Below are 21,763 nucleotides of genomic sequence, written 5' to 3' on the forward strand. Positions count from 1 at the left end.
TCCCTTCCAGTACTTACATACATTGATAAGATCCCTCCTTAGTTTTCCCTACTCTAGGCTCAACAGCTCCACCTCTCTCAGCCCTTTCTTGTAGGAAGGATGCTCATCTTAGTGGCCCTTTGCTGTACTTGCTCCAGTAATACATATACCCTTGAATCCCTCAACTCACAGTTCAAGCTGCCCAAATGTGAGGTGTTTCTACTATATAAAGAGTAAATACAGGTAAATAAAATAGCTATGGGAATATTGTCTAACCCTGAGGCCAACAAACATAGACAGCTTGTAATCCTCATGTTAAACTTTCTTTGCCTTTCTGTCCCCCCGCCAAAAATGGTTTTATTGACTGCTAGAAGTGGTCTCTCTGCCATGCTATCCTCTAAAGGATGCTAGTGACTGTTTGGCAGAGTGCTCACTGGAATGGTCTTAAAGAAAGCAAGGGAGTGTGTTAACAGATAAACAGTTAAACAGTGTAAATGACTGCAAGGGCAGTGTTTGAGCTTGGGTAGTCACCCTGTTCAGTTTATCTAATAGTATAACTGTAAGTTTCCAGTTCAGAAATGGTGTAGCAAGGTTAGTAAGGTCTGTGGCCAAGGTATCATTCTCTGGCTCCCAGCATATGAAATGCTTTTCTCTAGAGAGTATGTGCTTGGGCACAGCCCCATGTGAATTCAAATATATGACTTCTGGATTGTTTCTGGAACATATGTGGCTTGTTTGGAGGGCAAAGATGCAGGTACCCATGTGCATTTCTCCAAGTGGGCATATTTTAATGTGTAAAGTATTTTGTGTATATCAATTATTTTAATTCAACTTTAGAAATATAATTTTTGAAGATTATGTGCCTATTTTTGTTTTATGTATTTCAGGTAAGAAATGAAAGGGAGTCAGCTCAGACCCAGATTTTACAGGAACATACATAGAACTGAGTTACACCCCCACTACTCCTGGTCTGAGTTGGCAGAGTAACTTTATTGGTAAGTTAAGCACACTGAGGCATCTCACAAATGCTTTCATAAGCACACATATTTATTATAGCAACACCGTCTGTCAGCAGCTTCCTTATAAAGCCCTATTTTCAGGGATTTATAGAGCGGACATATGTATCGTGGGGGGACAAGCCTACATTTGCAGAGCGATGACCTTATAGGTCTTTATTTTCTACAATTTTTTAAATAAGCTGTGTTGTTCACTTTGAGAAGGAGTAATATATACACCAAGCTGATTTTCTTTGTGAACAGCTTCAAAGTGTAAAAGAAATCAACTTTTCTCCTTTTTTATGCATATAGACAAGACTGGATGATGTTCAGACGCTTGCGTAATTTTAAAGAAGCCTTAGGATTTTTTAAATGTTCTTTGGCAAAAGTTGTTTTACAGTGTGGTCTAATCATACTTTTAATATTTAGGAAAAAAAAAGTATAGAAAAATAGATAAATCTGATCTGGGTTAGAAATGTCTTCTTTTGTCCAACAATGACCCCCTCCTGCTGGGCAGACTTGCAGCTCTTCAAAAAATATCAGTGCCTCACCAAAAGTTAGCCAGGTAAGTCAAACCACTGAATAACATGAAAGAGCTTGTCCCACTGTTTGCGTTGCTTATGACAGACTTCTAGCAATAACGTAAAAAGAAATACCTGAATATCACTAGACAATCAGTGACATGACTATCAACACTATGAATAAATACTGATATGAAATCTGAAAAGGCAAGAGCAGACGAACAAAACTCTAAAAGAACCATTTTTATCGTGCAGGTCAAGATGACTAAATACTTCAAAATATTTCAAAATGCTTTATATATCTCAGAAGATTGGGATATTTAAATAAAATAAGGAAGTGATTTGCTTAACTTTGATATATCTCAATGTTTCAATCACAAAAAAGTGATTTTTTTGATCTACCTTATGACATTATTAGTATTTAAAGCTGTGTGTATACATATATATATGTATTGCCTGTGGTAATTGCCTTTATTATGCTATTTATCAAAATAAAGAATCTGAGAAAATCAAATACAAATATATTGAGGTCAATTCCCATAACGTATGCTTCAGCATACTATATGCAGCTGCTGCAAAATAATAAAATATCAAAAATATAAAATGCAAAATATTTACAGCTTAACAACTTAAGGTGGTTTTTTTTTTAACATGAACACTAAAGAAATAGAACAATATACAGACAGCTATTTAAAATAGGAAAGTTTCTTTTCAGTAGGGACTTTATACTATGTTATTTTAAAAGCAATGCTTACATTGTCTTACCCTGAAAATAATCCCAGGCCTCAATTAAACTGAAATCTAATGAAACAGAAATGCAGCTCAAAGGAATTTATCAAAATGTCCTCTATCTGGCAAGACAGATTTAAGGAATGACAGCCAGGCTACTACTTTTCAAGCCACCAAAGATTTTTAGACATGCTACAGAAGTGCTCCTCTGGTAAATGATAAATGGAGCAGTGGCCTTTTGAAAAGGAGGCAGAGTAATAAGAGTGTCAGTAAAATATATCATGCAGGCAAAACTCATTGTCCGTGAGTCTTCTTCAAATAAGTTCATACCACAAATAGTATTAACCTGGCTGAATGCTTTGGCTATGGAAATAGAATGTAATGAATATACCTAGAATATACCACGGTAGTATATGGGTAGCTCGAAATCGCTCAAGAGATGACAGTCCTGGTCGGACACTTCCTGATTGTCTAAGCACCCTTTTTTCCAACCAAAGCAAATTGCATATCCCACTTGCCCTTGGTCATTGTGCTTATAGCAAGCATGGTTAAAGCCCTCCCCAAATCTTCGCTCGTGAACCCAAGCTATCAATATTTATAATGCAATATATACAATGAATTACATCTATGCATATAAACATGCTTAGGTAGTAGATAAATTTATAATGCATGTGCTTTGCAACTAAACTTTTTGTTAAGCATACTAAAAGCCCCCATAATATTTCTTCATCTAGAGCAGTAGCTTTAAGCTATAATCATTTCCTGTCATTACATTTGAAGGTGAAGTTATAAATTTGATAACAAAGAGAACATTATTTCTGACTTCCTACTGTGCAATTAAAGAATTCAAGGTATTATAAAATTACTCAGCAGGCCACTCTTCCAGTAAACCTCATTTATTCACGTCTCATTTTCTAATAAACTAAAATATGTCTTACCTCTGACCTCTGTAAAAATTTCACAGTGGACATGAAAGAAGGGAATCTGATTAATTTTTCCATTTTTACAGTAAGAGCTTTTTTTCACTCAAAACCCAGCAATATGTAACATCGGAATAATATACATTAGTACAAATTCTTCTTGCTTAGGCCTGTTTTCCTCCTGGCAGTCATTATCAGAAATTTTACTTGAAAGTAAGTGAGGGATTTTTTCACACCAGTGATTAGTAATGAATAAACAGAGCAAGTACTAAAGCTGGCTTTGCACCTACTGAATGCTGCAAGTGTCTGTACTCATTTGATATGCATCTAGCAAAGCTTGGATGTTCCCAGAAGGCCACTCCATGAACACTGAGAGAGCAGCGTCTGCTAGTGGTGCCTGTAAGTCACAAAGACAGAAAATATTTATATAAATGAGAGCAACTGGAAAGAATGAACCTTATTTAAACTACATTCCATGCTATTTCAAAAGCACACAGAGAAACAATTTCATGCAATGATTGTCAATATATAGAGAACAGTAGTATAAGATCCTGAAATACATTTCAGGGTTCACCTGCTGGGGTTATAGCAGTCTTTTCTTAATTACAAAGATTTTTATGTTTTGCTTCATTTTCACTTTGCCTGATAGGTTATGTCAAATTGATCTGAGCTTTTTCTCTCTGGCTATAATGCATATATGTGTGTGTATACATATATATACACCACAGAGACCCATGCATATATGTAAGCTATAAGAGAAAGAGTATATGTACATTTATACACTATATTTATGTATGTACAATATAGATATGTGCATTTCATACAGATATATTCATGTACATGCATATATACATATGTATAGGAGTCTAGTAATGATTATGCCTAGAATACAATGCAAAAGATTTTTTATTTTCTTTTTTGTTCATAAAATTTCAAAATAATACTGTACCTGTGGCATTGAGAGGACATCGATTGAAGGCCATATCCCCAGCTGGGGTCCTTTTCCACACCATTGACATCAAATAGTCTTCAGAACATATTTCATATGGTGCTGCCATTTAAAAATGAGAATTTAAATAGAAACATTAACATTAAAAACATGTTTTATATCACAAAAGTTTTGCCTTCGATCTTTTCCTAATTTTTCCTGAGATGTATATGCTAACATAATTTGGTTTAATTTTAAGAATGAAGTACAAAAAAGGAAAAATGCAAAACTTGTAGGTTTTATATAATATCTTTGTGACGCTATTTATTTCATATAACCTGTACTTTTATTCTTCTCACCAAACAAACATCCTCTAGGTTTCAGTCTCAGTGTTTACAGGGTTGAATCTTTTTTTGTTGCTCTCTTTTGATCAAAAGCATTAAGCACCTATCAGAAAATTATGACTCTTAAAATGTAATAGGCAGTTATGCTTATATTTCTTACATTAAATTTTTTAAACATTTTTCTAAAGCTTAAACTGTATGTGAAAGAATCTGTTCTGAGACCACAGCTGAAATGTTAAATATGCTAAAGGCATCAAATGAGAGCTGTATATTCTGAAGACCAAAAAGCAGGTTATTTCCTTGAAATGTGTTCCAGTGCCAGCTGGTAATTAAGCAAGTATAGTCAACAATGTGGAACTGAACCCAGGACAGGGGCTAGAAAACAAAATTGCAATACCATTTAAAGGGAAAAATATTTTCACGATTTTGTAGTGACAAAACTGCATGGGGAAAAAAAGCTTCTGCAAATGCTTCGTGTTTTTTTCACATGGTTGTGATTTACAGATTCATTTTGCCTTTTTTTTTTTTTTTTTTTTTTTACTGTAGATTCCCGGTTTATGATTTTTGAGTAAATTAACACAGGAAACATCTGGTTGAAGTCACCTCACAACTGACAAACACTAGTTGCTGAAATCTAATTAATCCCAAATTCAGCAGAGAAAAGACATGAATATTATTATTTGTATTTCAGGGAAATTGAACCCCACTGTATTACAGCAAAGGAGCTACAAAACAAGAAAAATGAAGCAAGAAATAAAAGTCTATCACTATAGCAGATGGGGTGATAAGGCAGGAAGCAATTCAGTGATTCACCCATGGCTGCATGGGAAATCTTAGCAGAAGCAGGAACATACCACAGATTGTGCCAATCCCATTTCCTAACCCACAAAAATGTCCATCTTTTCTGTTTTGTTCTTCTGCTGACTCTACGGTGAGTAAGGGAAATGAGCAGACTTCTACACAAAGATGTACCCTCTTTTCGTGGAGGACAAAGAATACCTAGCAGATGGCTCAGTAACACTAATATGAATCACAGTCGGGCAGAAAAATTGCTTGCTAAATCTGCCTCACCATCAGCATTCCTGAATCGTAAATCAAGACGGTGCTGCTAAAAAATCAAGAGATCCACTAATGGCAAAACCCAAAGAAAGTCAATTATATTCATAATCTAGAATACTAGCACTGCTTTAGACATGGCCAAAAAGTGAATGCATCAGGCCAGTGTTAAAATGGGAAAAGCCAGATTTTGATAAACATAAGCCATCTGGTGACATAAGCGAATGCAATTTCCATTCTATTATGACCTTATAAACAAAAGAAATGTTCTGATTTGGGGAGTGTAAATTAACATAATGAGGAGGTAATATTATAAATCACATAAATTTGCTAAAGCTTAGAGCTCTTTGAGAAGTGTATTTGTCATGCAGCTGTGTCCATTTCAAATGTGCTGTGTTCACTGATCAACGCTTTACGTGCTGATTCTCAGAGCTGAAACTCTTACTTCCCTCCAAACACCGAATGTTAATTGTGGCTTATTTTATTAAAAAAACCCCAAACCAAAACAAACAAAAAACCAAAAACCAAACCCCCGAACCAAAACTATGCATATGTATATATATGCATACTTATAGACACCATATTTTCTCTTTTATGTTAGCATGTCACAGGTAGTATCAGAGATTTCCCATCTATTTGGAAGGGTACTTTTTGTGTGCTTTTGTGTCACACTTTTCAGAACTCAAGATTATATTTTAATTTTAGCCTAGTGCCAGAGATAATCTGTGCACCTGTGCATTGTGTTCAGAGTAAAAGGCATTCCCAAGACTGAGTTATCAGGAAAGAGATGTGGGAAAAAGTCAGAGGTTGGAAGAGGTATCATTTAGCCCAGGTAAAGAAGCTTTCCTGGTCCCTGGCTGACTATGCATTGTACAAATACCTTAGATCAAGCACTGCTGAACATAAAAAACAAACCAGTTCTTCACAAAGCTAAAGTATATCTGGCAGAAATTACTAATCAGGCATCCACCCACACTAAAGCATCTGTGAGGCTCCAACCAATGTTGCCCATGAAGACATTACAGGCACACTGAGTTAAAGAGCTTTGCTGACCTTTCTGGCTCTGCTCAGGGCCAGTTCAAGTATTTCTCTAACTATGGCACAATTAATTCATAACACACCCACAGATAAATATAAGCTAGCTGTACAAACTCATAGAGAATTGCTAAAATTTAGAAGCAAACATCAGATACCAAGGTAAATTTGCTAAAACTGGCAAATAAATAGCAGATCTCTCCTTCACTAATGATGTGATTCAGCAGTATCTTCCCACACATATCATGTACTCAGATTTACCGCCTCTGTAATGATAGGCCTGAATTCATCCCACCTAAGCATAAACACTCAACAAAGCTTCTAGAGAAGCATAGTCTTCCTCTGACATTACTGGTGAGAGGATATAAATCTCCAAGAAGCAATCAAACCACCTGGAATATAAGGAAGCTCTGAATAACACACAAAGCAACAGAAACACACAACCTCACAGAGTATATGATCTACCCAGGCAGCTAACAAATACAGGAAAGGGTTACAACAGGGTGACGCAAGTTAGACAACAACACACAGTAGCTTACAAATAAAGCTAGAGCTACAGTTAGTCTCTTGAATCCTAATTCAAGGCCACAGGCAAAATTATCTTCAACAAAGGCAATGGAAAAAAGCTTTTGAACATCTTGTAGAATACTGTTGTAATCAGAGCTAATCCAAACCATACAGGTTTAATCTTAATTACTTGTTGACAATTATTTGAATCTTTTTCCCCCTCTCATATTCTACTGTATGTAGCTAGTGGTGATGCTGAAGCAAACTTCCACCTTCAGTAGGAAATAATTATGTAGTCTTCAGCAGAAGTTGTGCACTGTTATCTTTTTATTAACAAACAAGGTAGTCTATCATTGTTTTCAGAAACCTTTTGGTCAAAACAATTCCTATATTATGTTTTCTACCACTGACAATAGGCTTATGAGGAAAAAAATGAGAATCTGTTTTATGTAAAATCATGGTAAAGCATAAATATTGGGATATGTATAGAATTATTATAGAAGTAACTATTATAGAATTCAGTATTTCTGGAAACCAATTCTATATTATTGGAACCTCATAAGAACATGGTCCTATTATTCTAAAAATAATTTTATGGAAGTCTTCTCTCCTGAATAATACCATACTTTGTTCTCAGTTCTCACATCTCTTATGTTTTTACTGACAAATTTGATGGGACTTAGCTTGTCTCTCTCACACATTTCTCTAAAAGTTTCTGATCAACTTGACATGTAACTTCTTATCAGTCAGAGGTTGGATTTTCTTTTGTTAGCCAGCTGTCTCTCTATTCCTATGAGAAAGAGCTACTGTTCTGTCATTCTGTGTAAGTTTTCTTTAGTGACTCCTATGTGGCCATCAGCTGAGAAAATCTGGAAGTTTTTTTTCCCTGTCTCTTATTTGTTTCCCATTTTCTGAAGTTATACTTCACAAAAGGATGCTTCTAATTCAGAGTTCTAAATCCTTAACACTGCTGACCTACTGGGAGTTAAATCTAGTTTTAGACATTTGGAATGCAACAGCGGAACAATGGCTGAAGCCAAAATATCTTTATGTATTTGTTTTTCATTCCCAGCATATTACACAATAAGAAGGAAACAACCATTTTAAAATTCAGAATTGTGAAAAGAAATAAATCACAAAGATACCCAGTATTTGTCCAGAAATGTGACATGGTCTGACATGGTTTAGTGGTGGACCTGGCAGTCCTGGGGTAACAGTTAGACTTCATCTTAAAGGTCTTTTCCAAACGAGTTGATTCTATGACTTTATAAGTCAAGCTGTTTGAGAAAACAACGGTCATGTAATATTTCTAAGCCTGCCTTTCTTAGTGATGCTTAAATTCAGTTTCTATGAGTGTCTGATGTAATTAAGTCCCTGCCCAAACCGTCTACAGAGAATCACTGATCACCTACAACGAAAATACTTTATAATGGTCAGATAAAGCAGGACTCAAACTACAAAAAGCCCAGTCTACATTTTCAGCCAGTCAAGTAGACAGCTCTGTTTGCAAAGTATCTTATTAACAGCAGCCAGCATAACAGAAAAAAGTTGAATTATCCTTTTGCTTCCACAGTTTAAAATCAGCTATAATTTAATTTTCTGTAAGCCTATAGACCTCTTGGTGATGCAAACAGACACAGTTTTATTCACTTTACAAATGCATTACACAGGTATACAGAGCTAAGGATCTGGTCTTACGCTAATGGCAAAGCAATGCTAATATTAGAAGGAAAAAAAAAACAAACACAACATCTTAGCCTGTCATGTTTTCAAATGATTTACACAGAAAAAGAAACCACTGAGACAAAAATAGCTTTGCTGAACTATTTTAGAGCTATTGAAGAAAATCATACAAATAATGAAGTTTGCTTATACTTTGATTGATCGTCTCTCTATAGCATTTTTGAGTTTTGCTTGGTGTTTATAAAATGTAAAGCTGCTTTCCTAAATGTCAGTCTAGAAACAAAGAAATCAACCCTGTTATTCATGTTTAATCTTCTACACAAGTATAGCTTATCAAAAGGTGCTTTAGGTTATGGTTTCTATACTCACACTGATTCTAATCTGGAATTAATCATGTAAATAAATAAATTTACCTAATGGCAAATAAAGCCTTGTGTGCATTTGGCTCATAAATACATCTGTAAAGTATTTTATTAACAGCAGGTGGCAATCTTTGAAAATTGGACTGCAGCAGCATGGTTTTACTTTTAAACATATAAACGCAAATTATTTCAAGAATGGTTTTATAAGCCGAAGCTGGTTGATCTGGATGTCTGCTTATTGAGAAGATTCATATTAGCATTCTCTTAGTGCTGTGCTTTATAGAGGAAGTTTGCATAAACTGTGGAAATTATATTTTTTTTTTAGGAATCAAATACAAATACACTTCATACTGCTATTCAAATAATAAATATTTTATCAAAATTAAAGAGATCATTTGAGACCTAAGTTAAGTTTGGTTAACTTCTCCAGTATAGTATTATAATGTCATAACTACAAATAGTCCTATTGTTATTCTTCAAATGCAATGAGATTCATTGTTCTACTGTACTGCAGACACCTTGAGAACTGTTCATTGATGGCTGTCAAGGGATAAGCATGCTGCCTATGAAAATATAATATAACTTGATAACATAAATTTCACATCTGATGTATTACTCATGTCCTGACCCAAAGCATCCCTGCCATTTAAGGCCTTTCTCTGACTATCAGAGAACAAATCATTAAAATATCCAGAAGTAAAAGAAATGGCTAAATTGATTTTTGTTGCTTCCTGGCTTGCAGGTGAGAACACATAATTTCCCAAGTGAATGGCCAAGACATCTTATACTCCTTGCACATTATTTTGTTATCTTACACCTATCCAACAATGTATCCTTTTACTTTAGGACAATGTGTCTTTACACTTATATATGATCAGATTCATCTGATATATAAAGCTGTCATCTTTATTCATCACTTTTGAAGAAGCTCAAAAGTACACCTTTATTAGATTTCAGTGGGAAAAGCTTAATTCTGTTGGGAGGGCAAAGTAAAAAGTGCTGCAAATAAATATATTTAAGCATTATATTAAAATGGGGAAGATGTGCCTTTTCCTTTTAAATTACTTTTAATGAAATGTTTCACATGTATTCACTCATTATATACAATACAGTAAGGTTCACTTTTTTTCCTGCAGTGGAATTTATCCCAAATATACTACAAAGATATCTCTTGCATACTGCATGAAAGGAACCATATGATTTACAAAACCAGTCCTGATATTCTGAGAAACAGTGCATTCAGAAAGAGTGGCTGTCACAGACAGTACAGGCATACTTATGCAATGAAATATTTTTCTGATAACTTTCTTTACTATGGTATTTTGATTTATTCAAAACATTGATGCATTGCTCATATATCCAATAGGGCTATTTTACACCTAGCTACATAAACACAACTCTACTGAGAAAACCAGCAGTGACATGTCTGAAGCAAGGCTAGATATGGCTCTTTACAGATACTGCTCTATGGATGTTGAATTGTCTCTGCTAAAGGTGACCATTAAAGTAAGCCATACTGCAGTGTAGACAACAACAGTGATTATATTTGCATCTCACCAGGACACCTCTGTTCACTGCACCGTCTAACTTCCTCTCCAGTTCCTTCACACTGTTGCCCGGTCACAGCAGCACCTTGACAGATCCTTATTCGCCTCTCCCAGCCACCGTCGCAGGATTTGGAACAGCCACTCCAGTGGCCCCACTGGTTCCACTGGCCATTTGCTGCTCAGAAAAATACAGTTATGATGGTGACATGATGACAGTCATAAAGGAGGATATATAGTTTACTCCTTACTTGAGGAAAACCTCCCCAGATATGAGTGACAGCGACAGAGACGGTAGATGTAGACACAGGGAAGATGAGGAAGTCCTTACTTGGCTCCTGAATATAGGATTGTTGTCTAAGTGACTTGCATCTTTAGATAAAATAAAAGTAATGGGTGCACATCAACTTTCACTTAGACTACAAAACATATATTGTCCTTTTTGGTTTTTCTTTTTATACACTTGCATAGTGCTGTTGTAGAGTAATCAAAGACATTTACAATGTCATAAGTACCCTTTAAAAAAACTAAATAAAAACGTTTCTGCATGTGATATTTAACAGCTTGATTTTTACATGCTCTGACAGTGCAAATGAGGCTTGAAAGATGGTATAAATGTAATTTACCCACCCTGGAAGACTTCTTTTATACTTGCCAGAGGATCATGAAGTAGTCTCAGTGCAAAAGGGAATAAAACATATCTTTTTAAAACTGAGGAATGTCCTTTAAAAGTTGATAAAAACAAATAGCTGCTATACAGCCCATCATGCAGCCTTTCCGGACTTATTCTTCAGCTTTTTTCTGATCAATTAAAGTGAATGAGGCCCCAGGTCTCCCTCTATTGGTGGCTTCTCTGGCCCTTTGCAGCCTGCTGGGTCCCATGGTGGCACGAGAACTTGCCTGTGTATCCCCAGTTCCTGCCTCAGAGCTACTGGCAAGACTGTCTTGAGTCTCCCCTGAGCAGGGGAAGCAGAGCTGCAGCTCCCCGCACCAGTTGGTACTCACCAGTGCACTCGGGGTTGAAGCACTCCCGACTCTCAGCCCAGGGCCCTCTGCACTCAGAGCCGCCATGGGCTGCCGCTGTGCACTGCCGGCTCCGCTGCTGAGTGCCGTTGGAGCAGGTCACTGAGCACTGGCTCCACGAGCTCCACTCTTGCCACTGTCCGTCGACTGCCACAGCAGGCAAAAAAGAGATTGATACAGCAGTGTTACCACCTAAGCCAGGAAGGGCCTCTCGACATCTTTCTAGGCTAGAGGCTTTCAACTTAGACCTGAATGCAAACCCTCGGACTGTGCCTAGCCTGAAGATGGTTCACTCCTGGCAGCAAACAAGTACAGCCATTACGAGCTACTTTAAAATAATTTAAAACTGTTTTCCTTTTTCTTCAAGTAAAGAGCGCTGCATCTCCTCTAAATGTATACTGATACAAAAATTATTATTCTGTCCACATACCATGCAGTTTGAAAGGCCTTATTAAAAACAAGGCCTTATAAGAGACTTGTCTTTTTAGGCAAAAGTGGAGCCCAGTCTTGTATCCTTTAAACCCTGAGCCCTTCAGAGCAATTTATTACAGATGCAGTGATCATTCAGATGGACTAATTTATAAGATTACTGGTCTTGACTATGAAATTAGGTTTCTTTAGTCAAATAGCAATACGAAAACAGGAGTTACCACTTTGTCTCATACGGGCTCTGTTCCCTACACTTATACTGTTGAGCATACTTTTAGCATTAATCCTCCCTGTAACATAAACGATCCCAACTCTTCGACATTTATTGACGTAAAATGTAGGAGGACGAAAATGGCCTTCCTTCCTCCTCAGGTCTGCTTGTGCAGAACACATACTGCATAATCTTCCTTTTGAATTTGACAAGCTGAATTTGAAACACTATAGATATGGAGACCAATTCTGTGTTTAGTATTTTGTATTAGTCCATACATTTTGAGTTTGGCAGAATATTCCCACGGGTAAAGGTTTAGGGCTGGTACTTTTTATTTTATACATCAGAAAGCTTCTTGAGGTAAATAAAAATATTAAAAAAAAATAATAAAAAATACAGATTGCTTAAGTTTCCACAGAAGTGAAAAATCATATGGTCTTAAATACATAATAGGACTACATGGTATTTTTGAAAATGGGTAAGCATTATGAAATGTGTTATTACTGATTGTGATAATTCAGAATCCTGTGTTCATACGGACTTCAGCAATCACCAGTTCTTCATTGCAGCTGCAATTATCCAATATAAACTCAAAATGTGGGTTGTGATATAATTTTGATTAATACTTGCCCTTGAAAACCTTTTTTTTATAACTACTATTTTGTAGTATCTTACTTGGTGCACTTGCTAACCCCTGACTTCAGGATTCTTCTAAAGGAGGGATGGAATAGCAGCTTCCTAAGCTAATGGTATTAATTAAAATAGGAAGCAGAATCTTTAAGTTAGTGATTGAACATACTGTGTCTGTATGGGTGCACCACTGCTCAGTAAAATATAGAAGTGAACTATTTTACTGTTGTCTGACAATACACACCATTTTAAACAGTTCAGTTACTATTGGTATCTCTAATGCTTAGGATCTTGTCAACCAGTGGATTGAAGAGGCTTTTTTCCTAAAATTCTATATTAAATATTCTATACAATGCCTGGTTGTGAACCACTTCTCGATGCAAATGCCTCTCAAACTATGAAACTGTGTCCTGACAATTTATTCAGCAGAATATGGAAATCTTTCCAAACATGGAAGCTGCTTGCATTCATTAATCATTAAAGCTTTATGTGAAGAAGAAAACATTATGTAAATTATATTTCAATGCAACCTATTTAGTTTTATTCATTGCTATATAGTATTATTTAGGGTAGGAAAGATTGAATCAATTATTATAGTGGTTTTGGTGAAAATACATTCTGTGGCTTCTCGTATGTATTTTGTATATCTCCTTGTTATCTTTAGGAGCAAATAGCGTGTGAGGCTTCTATTTTAGAAATACTGTTAAAAGACTAATTAATTCAACAAGAAGATTCCTTTATAAAATTGAACATTCAAATTATAGCAGATCTTAGCATTCAGCAAAGATTTAAACAGTTGCAGTACTGTAACCAGTATATAACTACCTCTAGTGAAAGTAATTTATGTACAAATGACAGTTCAAAATCCAGAATTCTCAAATAACTTCTTATTTTGACAGATAAGGTGAAATATCTTTTGTGTTTCTCTCCAATACTGAAGTGAATTGAATGCATTAATTTCCTCTCTGCTATTTTATTTGGTATTCCTCTTGTTAACTTTGCTGTCAACTCTGCTTCATGTTCATATATCATGTTAATTACTTCTGTGTAGGCATATGTACAATTGCACTGCTGCCAACTTGGCCAAAAATTGGATTAACCCAAAATTTTTCCAGCTACATTCAACACTAAAACTTTTTTTTTTTTTAAATATTGTCCTAAAGTTGTAGTAGACTTTGTGGACTAGGAAAAAAAACAAAACAAACCAAACAAACAAACAAACAAACAAACAAACAAAACCCAAAAAAAAACACAAAAACTGAGAAATTTAGTTTTAATTATTTGAGGCACTAAGGTCCATTTTTTCCTTTATCTCTGTTTTTAAATCACCAGACAACCATTTGCTACTGAAATACTCATCAACTGTTTTCAGGAAGAGCTCAAGTCACAGAGAATCTATTTGAATCAGTGTTGTTAACTCTGGATATTCAACAAACTCACTTCAAGGGCAACCTTCACACTATCAGACAGAACCTATGAAAGAAATTTCTCACACTACAGCTATGTCATACCTTTAAAATACCTAAGTCTTACAATGACAATAACAATAAAGTACCGATAATAATAACAATTGTTCAATAACAATGAAGTATCATAATATATATAATCTTTATGGTTATGAAACTTATTTTAATAGTTAGATATTATACACATATATAAAATATGCATTTTATATATATATATATATACTTTTTATAAGGACAGATATTGACAAGACAAAGGGTAATGGCTTTAAACTGAAATAGGGTAGATTTAGATTAGGTATGTTAAAGAGGTTCTTTACTGTGAGACACTGGCACAGGTTGCAGAGAGAAGTTGTGGGTGCTTCATCCCTGGAAATGTTCAAGGCCAGGCTGGATGAGACTTTGAGCAATCTGGTCTAGTGGAAGATGCCCCTGCCCATTGCAAGGGGTTGCATTCTATGGTTTCATTCTATGGTTCTATGATCTATGCACAGATACGCGTCTACGTCTATACATACATATAAATACACATGAGTTGCTTAAAATCTTTACAGTAATGGTGGAATTCAAATAATGCCCTAGCTTGTTTCAGCCTTTCTCTCTGCACACACGTAAATAATACCCATCTTGAATAAATTAATATAAATTAAAATTTGGTGGTGTCCCAAATATGCTTGTTATATAATGAATGGTTACAGTGAACCGCTAATAAACATAATGCAAACAGATATAGTGGACACAAACCTTTAGACCTCTGATTGTTTCCCTTTAAGCCACACTCAGCTGTTTGCCTTTTGGTTCTCCAAGACCCACCCTGAATCAAGCTTTCCTACACAGCGTATCCCGTCCTAGAGGGAGAGGATCTTGAAGAAACTAGTTATTTGTTTGTGTAGTACAGAGTTATCTCTTGTGTAGCAGAGTTACAATCCTGATTATATTCTCTAATCAGTACAGTCTGAATTATGAACAATATTACCCCATTTGCTCACTGTGCATAACTGTTTTTTCTGTGTGCGAAGGGCAATAAATCACAAACCCACACTGAATACACTGCAACAAAGCAAAGAGTTCCTGTATGAGCTCACCAGGGCAGAGTGCAATATTGCAAGGTTTATGTTGTGTTTCAGGTCCATCACATGATCTTCCCCCATACTGGGGAGGTATACACGACCTTGTCCTAGTTCTTTGGCCTCGACCGCATGTGAATGAACACAAACTCCAAGGTGACCATTCCTCCCAAACGCCATGTACTGCAACAAACCAAACAGATTTTAACCAGAAACAGACACACAAGTAACACAAGGCTTTAAAAATAAACAAGATCAATATTTTAAATAGGAATTATTTTGCTAACGCCAAAGAAATCAGTATAGGTAATATTTACCATTGGTAAATAAATCCCTTATAAAATACAGTCAGTTTCAATTTTTAAAGTATATTTTCTCTAAGAGATATTTAACTTTGAACTATTTTCTCTAATCTCACTACCATATCTTCTTTCTTTTATTATTTTAAGAAAGATTGTTTCCCTTTTCAAAAGATAGTTACAGCATCTTTGGTGCCTGACTTAAGACATGTTTAACAGTCCTGATTTTCAGGAGACTAGTTTTTGTGAATATCAGGGATATAATGATGCATCAAGAGAGCTCTAAAAAAACAAAGCAACCAAAATTAAGCTTTCTTTTGAAAATACAGGAAAAATGTGATCATTTCTTACTGTCAACATCATAAACAATTGTTAAAAAACAATTATTAAAACAATTGCTTCACTTGTTTAAATTCTGGTGGAAAAATGGTATGATCCGTTTGATTATCTTCCTCAAAAATTCCAAGACCACATGAGCAAAAGAGATTTGTGCTATTTCTCTACATGAACATCACTGATTTAATACACTCAGTAATGCATGCACCATTTCATCTTAAATGTTCACTCAACAAACTTCAAATACTTTCAGGATACACAATAAATTACAAACACATACCAATATTTTTATACACAAGTATTACACAATATTAGGAATCATAGGAGATGCATCTTTCTCTACCTTAGATGTTTTTCCATCTGCAAGACAAACTAAAATACTATATCCATATGTGCTTATATACTATATACATTCCCTTTTCATAAACAATTAAATTTTCAGAAATTTCTATACTTTATTACAGTTAAGTGTGTACTAGCAAACAAATTCCATACATGCATTTGAAAGCCAGTTCTTTATAAATTGGAAAATACTGCAAAGCAACCTTTAGTTATTTTTCTGTTGCTTAAATAAAAGTAGTTGCATAGGTTTAAATTAGGCTTATGAGGAAAGGAAAGTAATAATGAGATCTGTAGTAATGCCAGACATTTAAGAAAAATACAGACACTTTCTACCCAGACTGCGTATCACACTCCGTATCACATAACCATGTGTTTCTGCAACCCTGTCTGTTTGAAGGGTGTCTGGAGGGTGAAATAGTGCATAACATCTCAGTGTATCATTGGTAATGATTCACAACATTACAGAAAAAATAGATTTTTTCTGCTTTTTCCTCACTTTTTTTTCATCACTGTGAAAGAACTCATATATAGGTTTCCTTTGCCCTGAAGGCACATACCACCTGCCCAGTTTCTACAAATAAAACCCTTTTCTTGTAGGGATCCAAATAAGATTTCCTGAGGTGAAATTCAGTTGCAAGGGTGCAGAAGGACGTTCAGCTCCCTGATAAATTATCACAAAATCACCAGTAAGATCAAGGGGAATTCTGCATGTATGTAAATTCTATTGCATTTCATTAAAAGTAAGGAAAAATGTCATTTCAGATTCTATGTTGAGGTAAAAAGCTTGTTAGGTAACTTCTGAGAAACCATACCTGACAGAAGATGTCAAGCTTTGTACAGGGAATATTTTAACTCACTCGTTAACAGCTCAACTGCTGGAAAGTTTTTAGGTCACATAGAAGTGGTCTATAATAAAAATTTTTATTCCACATCCTACATGGCTAGCTTTATTACAATTATCTTATTCTAAGTACCACATCAATCTGCATTACATTAACATAAAAACAAAACAAAACAAAACAACTTAAATCTCAGGAACATTCCAAATTAATGTTAAAGTGAAAGATTATGGTCTATTTTAGAAACATTGGGTAACTGAGATTTTGGTCAAAACCAGCTAACCTAACTCATCTACAACTAGCAGATTGATTCTTACATATGCATATAATCCCTTACATTTCATCTTTTCTCACAGGTGCTATACTTTAACAGCTACTCTGATCCAGCCATATGATCTGAAGATCTTTTTTCTCATTGGCAAAGTATTAGATTCTGAATTCTGATGTATCTCTAAGGCTCCAAATTTATCATCATACAAGAAAAATTAATGAGAAACCAATTTGTCAGATCAGATTCCAAACACTGGTCAGTAATAATAATGTTATCGTTTCATCTTCTGATACAATAATGATTAAGATGCTCAGGTGCAACAAGAACTTCAAAAAGTACATAACATAGCAAAAGAAAACATAATGTAAATTAGGAAAAGATTATTCTGTAAAAAATAATTAATTAGAAAGATCTTGATGATATGTAGAAATAGACTGGGGTTTTTTTTTAGGTACATATGTGTTTACTGGTTAATTTGAAGTTAAAATGCTGCCAAAATGTTGTAAGTTAGTTATCTGCCTTTTAAAATTACAAAAACATGTCCTGAGGTGCTCTTTAGTGATACTATCTTGAACCAAAAGGTTGTATATCTCTTCTGGCAAAAGTGTCTGCCTGTTAATAGCAACATACAATAATTCTCTTGTGATTTTTGAATTTGAACATAACCCAAACCAAAATGCTTCACTGTGGGTGAACTCAGACTCTCAACAGCCTCTATCTGTTTGTCGCTTAAATTACTCTGTGCCCAAAATCCTCTTCTATGACAAATTTTATCTCATTATGAAAAAAACTTCTTGTATGTATAGACTTGTATATCTGAAACTAGTAGAAAACTAATGAAGTCAAGAGTGGAAAAGGCATAACAATAAGAAAACAACTATTGTCAGCAAATGAATATCAAGGAGAATTAATCTGTTCAATGTTTTACAGAAGCATACGGTATTATCCAGATCAACTTTAAAACAACGTCCTAATTTAAAATTTCTTACCTTTGAATAACTTTTTGACATTTCAATTACATTTTCTTTCTTTAATTGCATTTTCTAAATGCAAAAAACCCCCTTAATATCTGATGAATTATATAGCTAGATGAGGCATGCCAAATTACACCAGATGGAGAGCTAGCCCACAGAGGAGTTACTATTTTCTACAACACAGTTTCAGATGCAAGATTCATTATTTGGGACAAAAATATTCAGATTATCGCCAACTTATCTGTCAAAAACATTGCTACCACAAGAAGTCTGGATTACTGCAAAGCATCTTCCCCTTCTTTCTGCCACTCTGTGAATCTAATCATATTGAAGTGAACACCCACAGTGTTCACAATACGCAAATGCTGTGAATTGGAGGAGGTGTGAGGCCTTGCTGGCCTTCATCCTACAAGTATATTTTGGGAGACTTTTATTGGGGTTTAAATGTTTTTGATTTGATCAGCTTTAAGCTGAGCAGAAATTGAAAAGCTATTACCATTATTGAAGTTTCAACGTAAGTGCTACTGGTCCAGTATTAGACAGTGCGAATAAGTGCACCCTCAGCAAGTTTGCAGAAGTCACCAAGCTGTGTGGTGCAGTTGACATGCCTGACAGAAGGGATGCCATTCAGAGGTATCAGGACAAGCTTAAGAAGTGTGTCCATGTGAGGTTCAACAAGGCCAAATGCAAGATCCTTCACCTGAGCTGGGGCAATCCCAAGCACAGATACAGTCTAGGTGATCAAGATATTGAGAGCAGCCCTGCCAAGTAGGACTTGGGAGTACTAATAGATGAAAAGCTGGACATGACCCAGCAGTATGCACTCACAGCCCAGAAAATCACCCATATCCTAGGCTGCACTAAAAGAAGTGTGGCCAGTAAGTGTAGAGAGGTGATTCTCCTTCTCTGCTCTGGTGAGACCCCAGCTGGAGTACTGCATTCACCTCTGTAGCCCCCAACATAAGAAGGACATGGACCTGCTCAAGTGAGCCCAGAGGAGGGCCACAAAAATGATCAGAGGACTGGAGCACCTCTCCTATGAATTCAGGCTGAGAGAGTCGGGTTTGTTCAGCCTGGAGAAGAGAAGGCTGTGGGGACATCTTACTGTGGCCTTTCAATACTAAAAGGGGCTTATAAGAAAGATGGTGGCAAAATCTTTAGCTATAAGACAAGAAGTAATGGTTTTAAACCAAAAGAGGGTAGAATTAGACTAGCAATAAGTAAGAATTTTTTTACAATGATTGTGGTGAAACATTGGAACAAGTTGTCCAGGTAGGTGTTAGATGCCCCATACCTGGAAATGTTCAAGGCCAATTTGGACAGGAGATCTAGTTGAAAGATGTCCCTGCTCACTGTAGTGAAGTTGGACTAAATGTCCTTTAAAGGACAATTCCAAACCAACTACTCTATGATTTTATGGTATCATAGTTTAATATGGCTCAATAATCAAATCAGATGCTACATTAAAGGATTTTTTGAAATTAAATTATAGGATTTGTTAAAAGTTCTTGAAGTGAATGAAGAAAGAGAAACTAATTGAGATATTCTAAGTTCTTTCTCCTTGCAATTTTAGCTTAGAAAATTATTCATTGCACTGAAATGAATCAGAGGCAGTACAGTACTGGATCCTGAGATATCCTTGCTTATAAAAGAAGCAGTAACAACAGTTACTTGAGCTATGTTTTGTCGCCAACTATGCTGTACTTCTCTAGAAGGCTCTTGACTGCAAGACAGACTGAATTACCTAATGGACTTCTGCTGCTGAAAAAGTATTGGTCCAGAACAATTACAAATAAAACATACATAAAAAATGGTTCCTTTATGATTTTGAGTTATCAGAAGTACTATTTTAAAATTTAAAGTTTAATATGAATACTAATACATGTATATTATGATGAAGCTGATGAATCCCATTCTCAACACTTGCCAGGACAGTCAGATCAGAGAAAGATGTATTCTCTAACATAACAGAGAGTATCTTTGACAATAAAGGAAGTATTATGAAGGCAGTAGATGAAAATACTCTGGAAGTCTTGCATTAATATTTGCAACTTTAACAGGTTCCTTTGAAGTTTGTGCATAGATGCTTGAAGTATAGTCCAGGAGGCCACTTTGCATACTTCTTTATTCTGAAAGAGCAACTTTGTGATGAAGAAACATTCCAGCTCTCAGAATGCTGCCACCCCTGCACTTATTAGTTATGCAAATATATAATCAGTATGCCCCACTTGATTATTTTACTTGTAGGTTACAAGGAGGGACCACTGTTATGTTTTTGTACATTTATTGCTTCTAGTTTATGCTCTGTGATGTAAACTCTTGCTCTGTTGACAGAGTCCAAAAGCTGTATGGAATGAGTGGTACAGGTCTCAGTACACAGGCCAGATCCCCGGTATGTATGCATATGTTTGGATTGGATTTTTTCAAAGTATGCTTTAATTATACTAGTATACAAATTATGCATTTTGTTATTCATGGACAAGGGTTAATGCTGAACTATACAACTCTCTGGGTTAGGATACATAATGTAATGAGGACAGAGAATATTTAGACTAACAATTGAAGGGATGCTTGAAGAATAAATGGAGCTGTGACTAGCAAAAGCACATTTCTAAACTGTTAATCTCACACACTGCCACACAGTAGTGACCCTGTAATCAGACAGAGACCGACATAAATTAATAAGGTTATTATAATTATGTGAAACAAAAAAATATGCAAGATTTAGCCCAGAAGACTAACTATTTAGAAAAGGTAACTCAAGATACATAAAGATTATCAGAATCCTCTGTGGTGATCTGAAAGGGAAAATAACTTGGCAATATCACTGTTAGCCACTGAGAACTCGTAGCCATTGCTCATACTGGGTATCCAAAAACAAAAGCCGTACCTTGGAACAGTTATTTTGTGTGAACCTTGCTTAAAAGTTTGGTAGACAATGTGATTTTTAAGAATTAACTTTTTCCATTTTACTTTGACAGCAAATTAATTACCTTGGGGTTTGTATTACATGAATATTTTTGGCTTTATATGAAAAGTTTCCATTTCTTATTGGAGAGAAGGAAGATAAAATCCTGTAAAATTAGGTGATTTAGACATCTTTCTTCTTAGGCAAAATAAAATTAGCAAGATCTTTCTTCTTTTCGTCAATAGCTGAAAGTCCATGAAGACATTATTGTGCAGAGGACACTGTTTGGGCCATTGTCCAAAAGACAGCACTCTAAATCCAAAAACAATTGCAGTGACAAATAGCTTAAACCACCCTGTTAATCAGTC

At 35.5% G+C, this 21,763-nt stretch overlaps 1 protein-coding gene across 9 annotated transcripts in view; it reads right to left on the reverse strand.

The window, feature by feature from the left end:
• ADGRB3 (adhesion G protein-coupled receptor B3) overlaps positions 1-21,763 on the reverse strand; it is a 472,618-nt gene that overhangs the window by 250,044 nt on the left and 200,811 nt on the right. For all 9 annotated transcript variants that reach the window (XM_061358588.1, XM_061358586.1, XM_061358587.1 and 6 more), the window contains 5 exons: positions 15,445-15,609; positions 11,609-11,773; positions 10,617-10,781; positions 4,094-4,195; positions 3,435-3,541 (listed from right to left, as the gene is read on the reverse strand). In XM_061358588.1, coding sequence (XP_061214572.1) covers positions 3,435-3,541; positions 4,094-4,195; positions 10,617-10,781; positions 11,609-11,773; positions 15,445-15,609 — 704 coding nt within the window. The remainder of the gene's footprint in view (positions 1-3,434; positions 3,542-4,093; positions 4,196-10,616; positions 10,782-11,608; positions 11,774-15,444; positions 15,610-21,763) is intronic.

This window comes from Neopsephotus bourkii, unplaced genomic scaffold (genome assembly GCF_033783945.1).
Source record: "Neopsephotus bourkii isolate Nb327-2 ecotype Australia unplaced genomic scaffold, CSIRO-AGI_Nbou_v1 NB_947, whole genome shotgun sequence".
Classification (NCBI taxonomy): Eukaryota; Metazoa; Chordata; class Aves; order Psittaciformes; family Psittacidae; genus Neopsephotus; species Neopsephotus bourkii.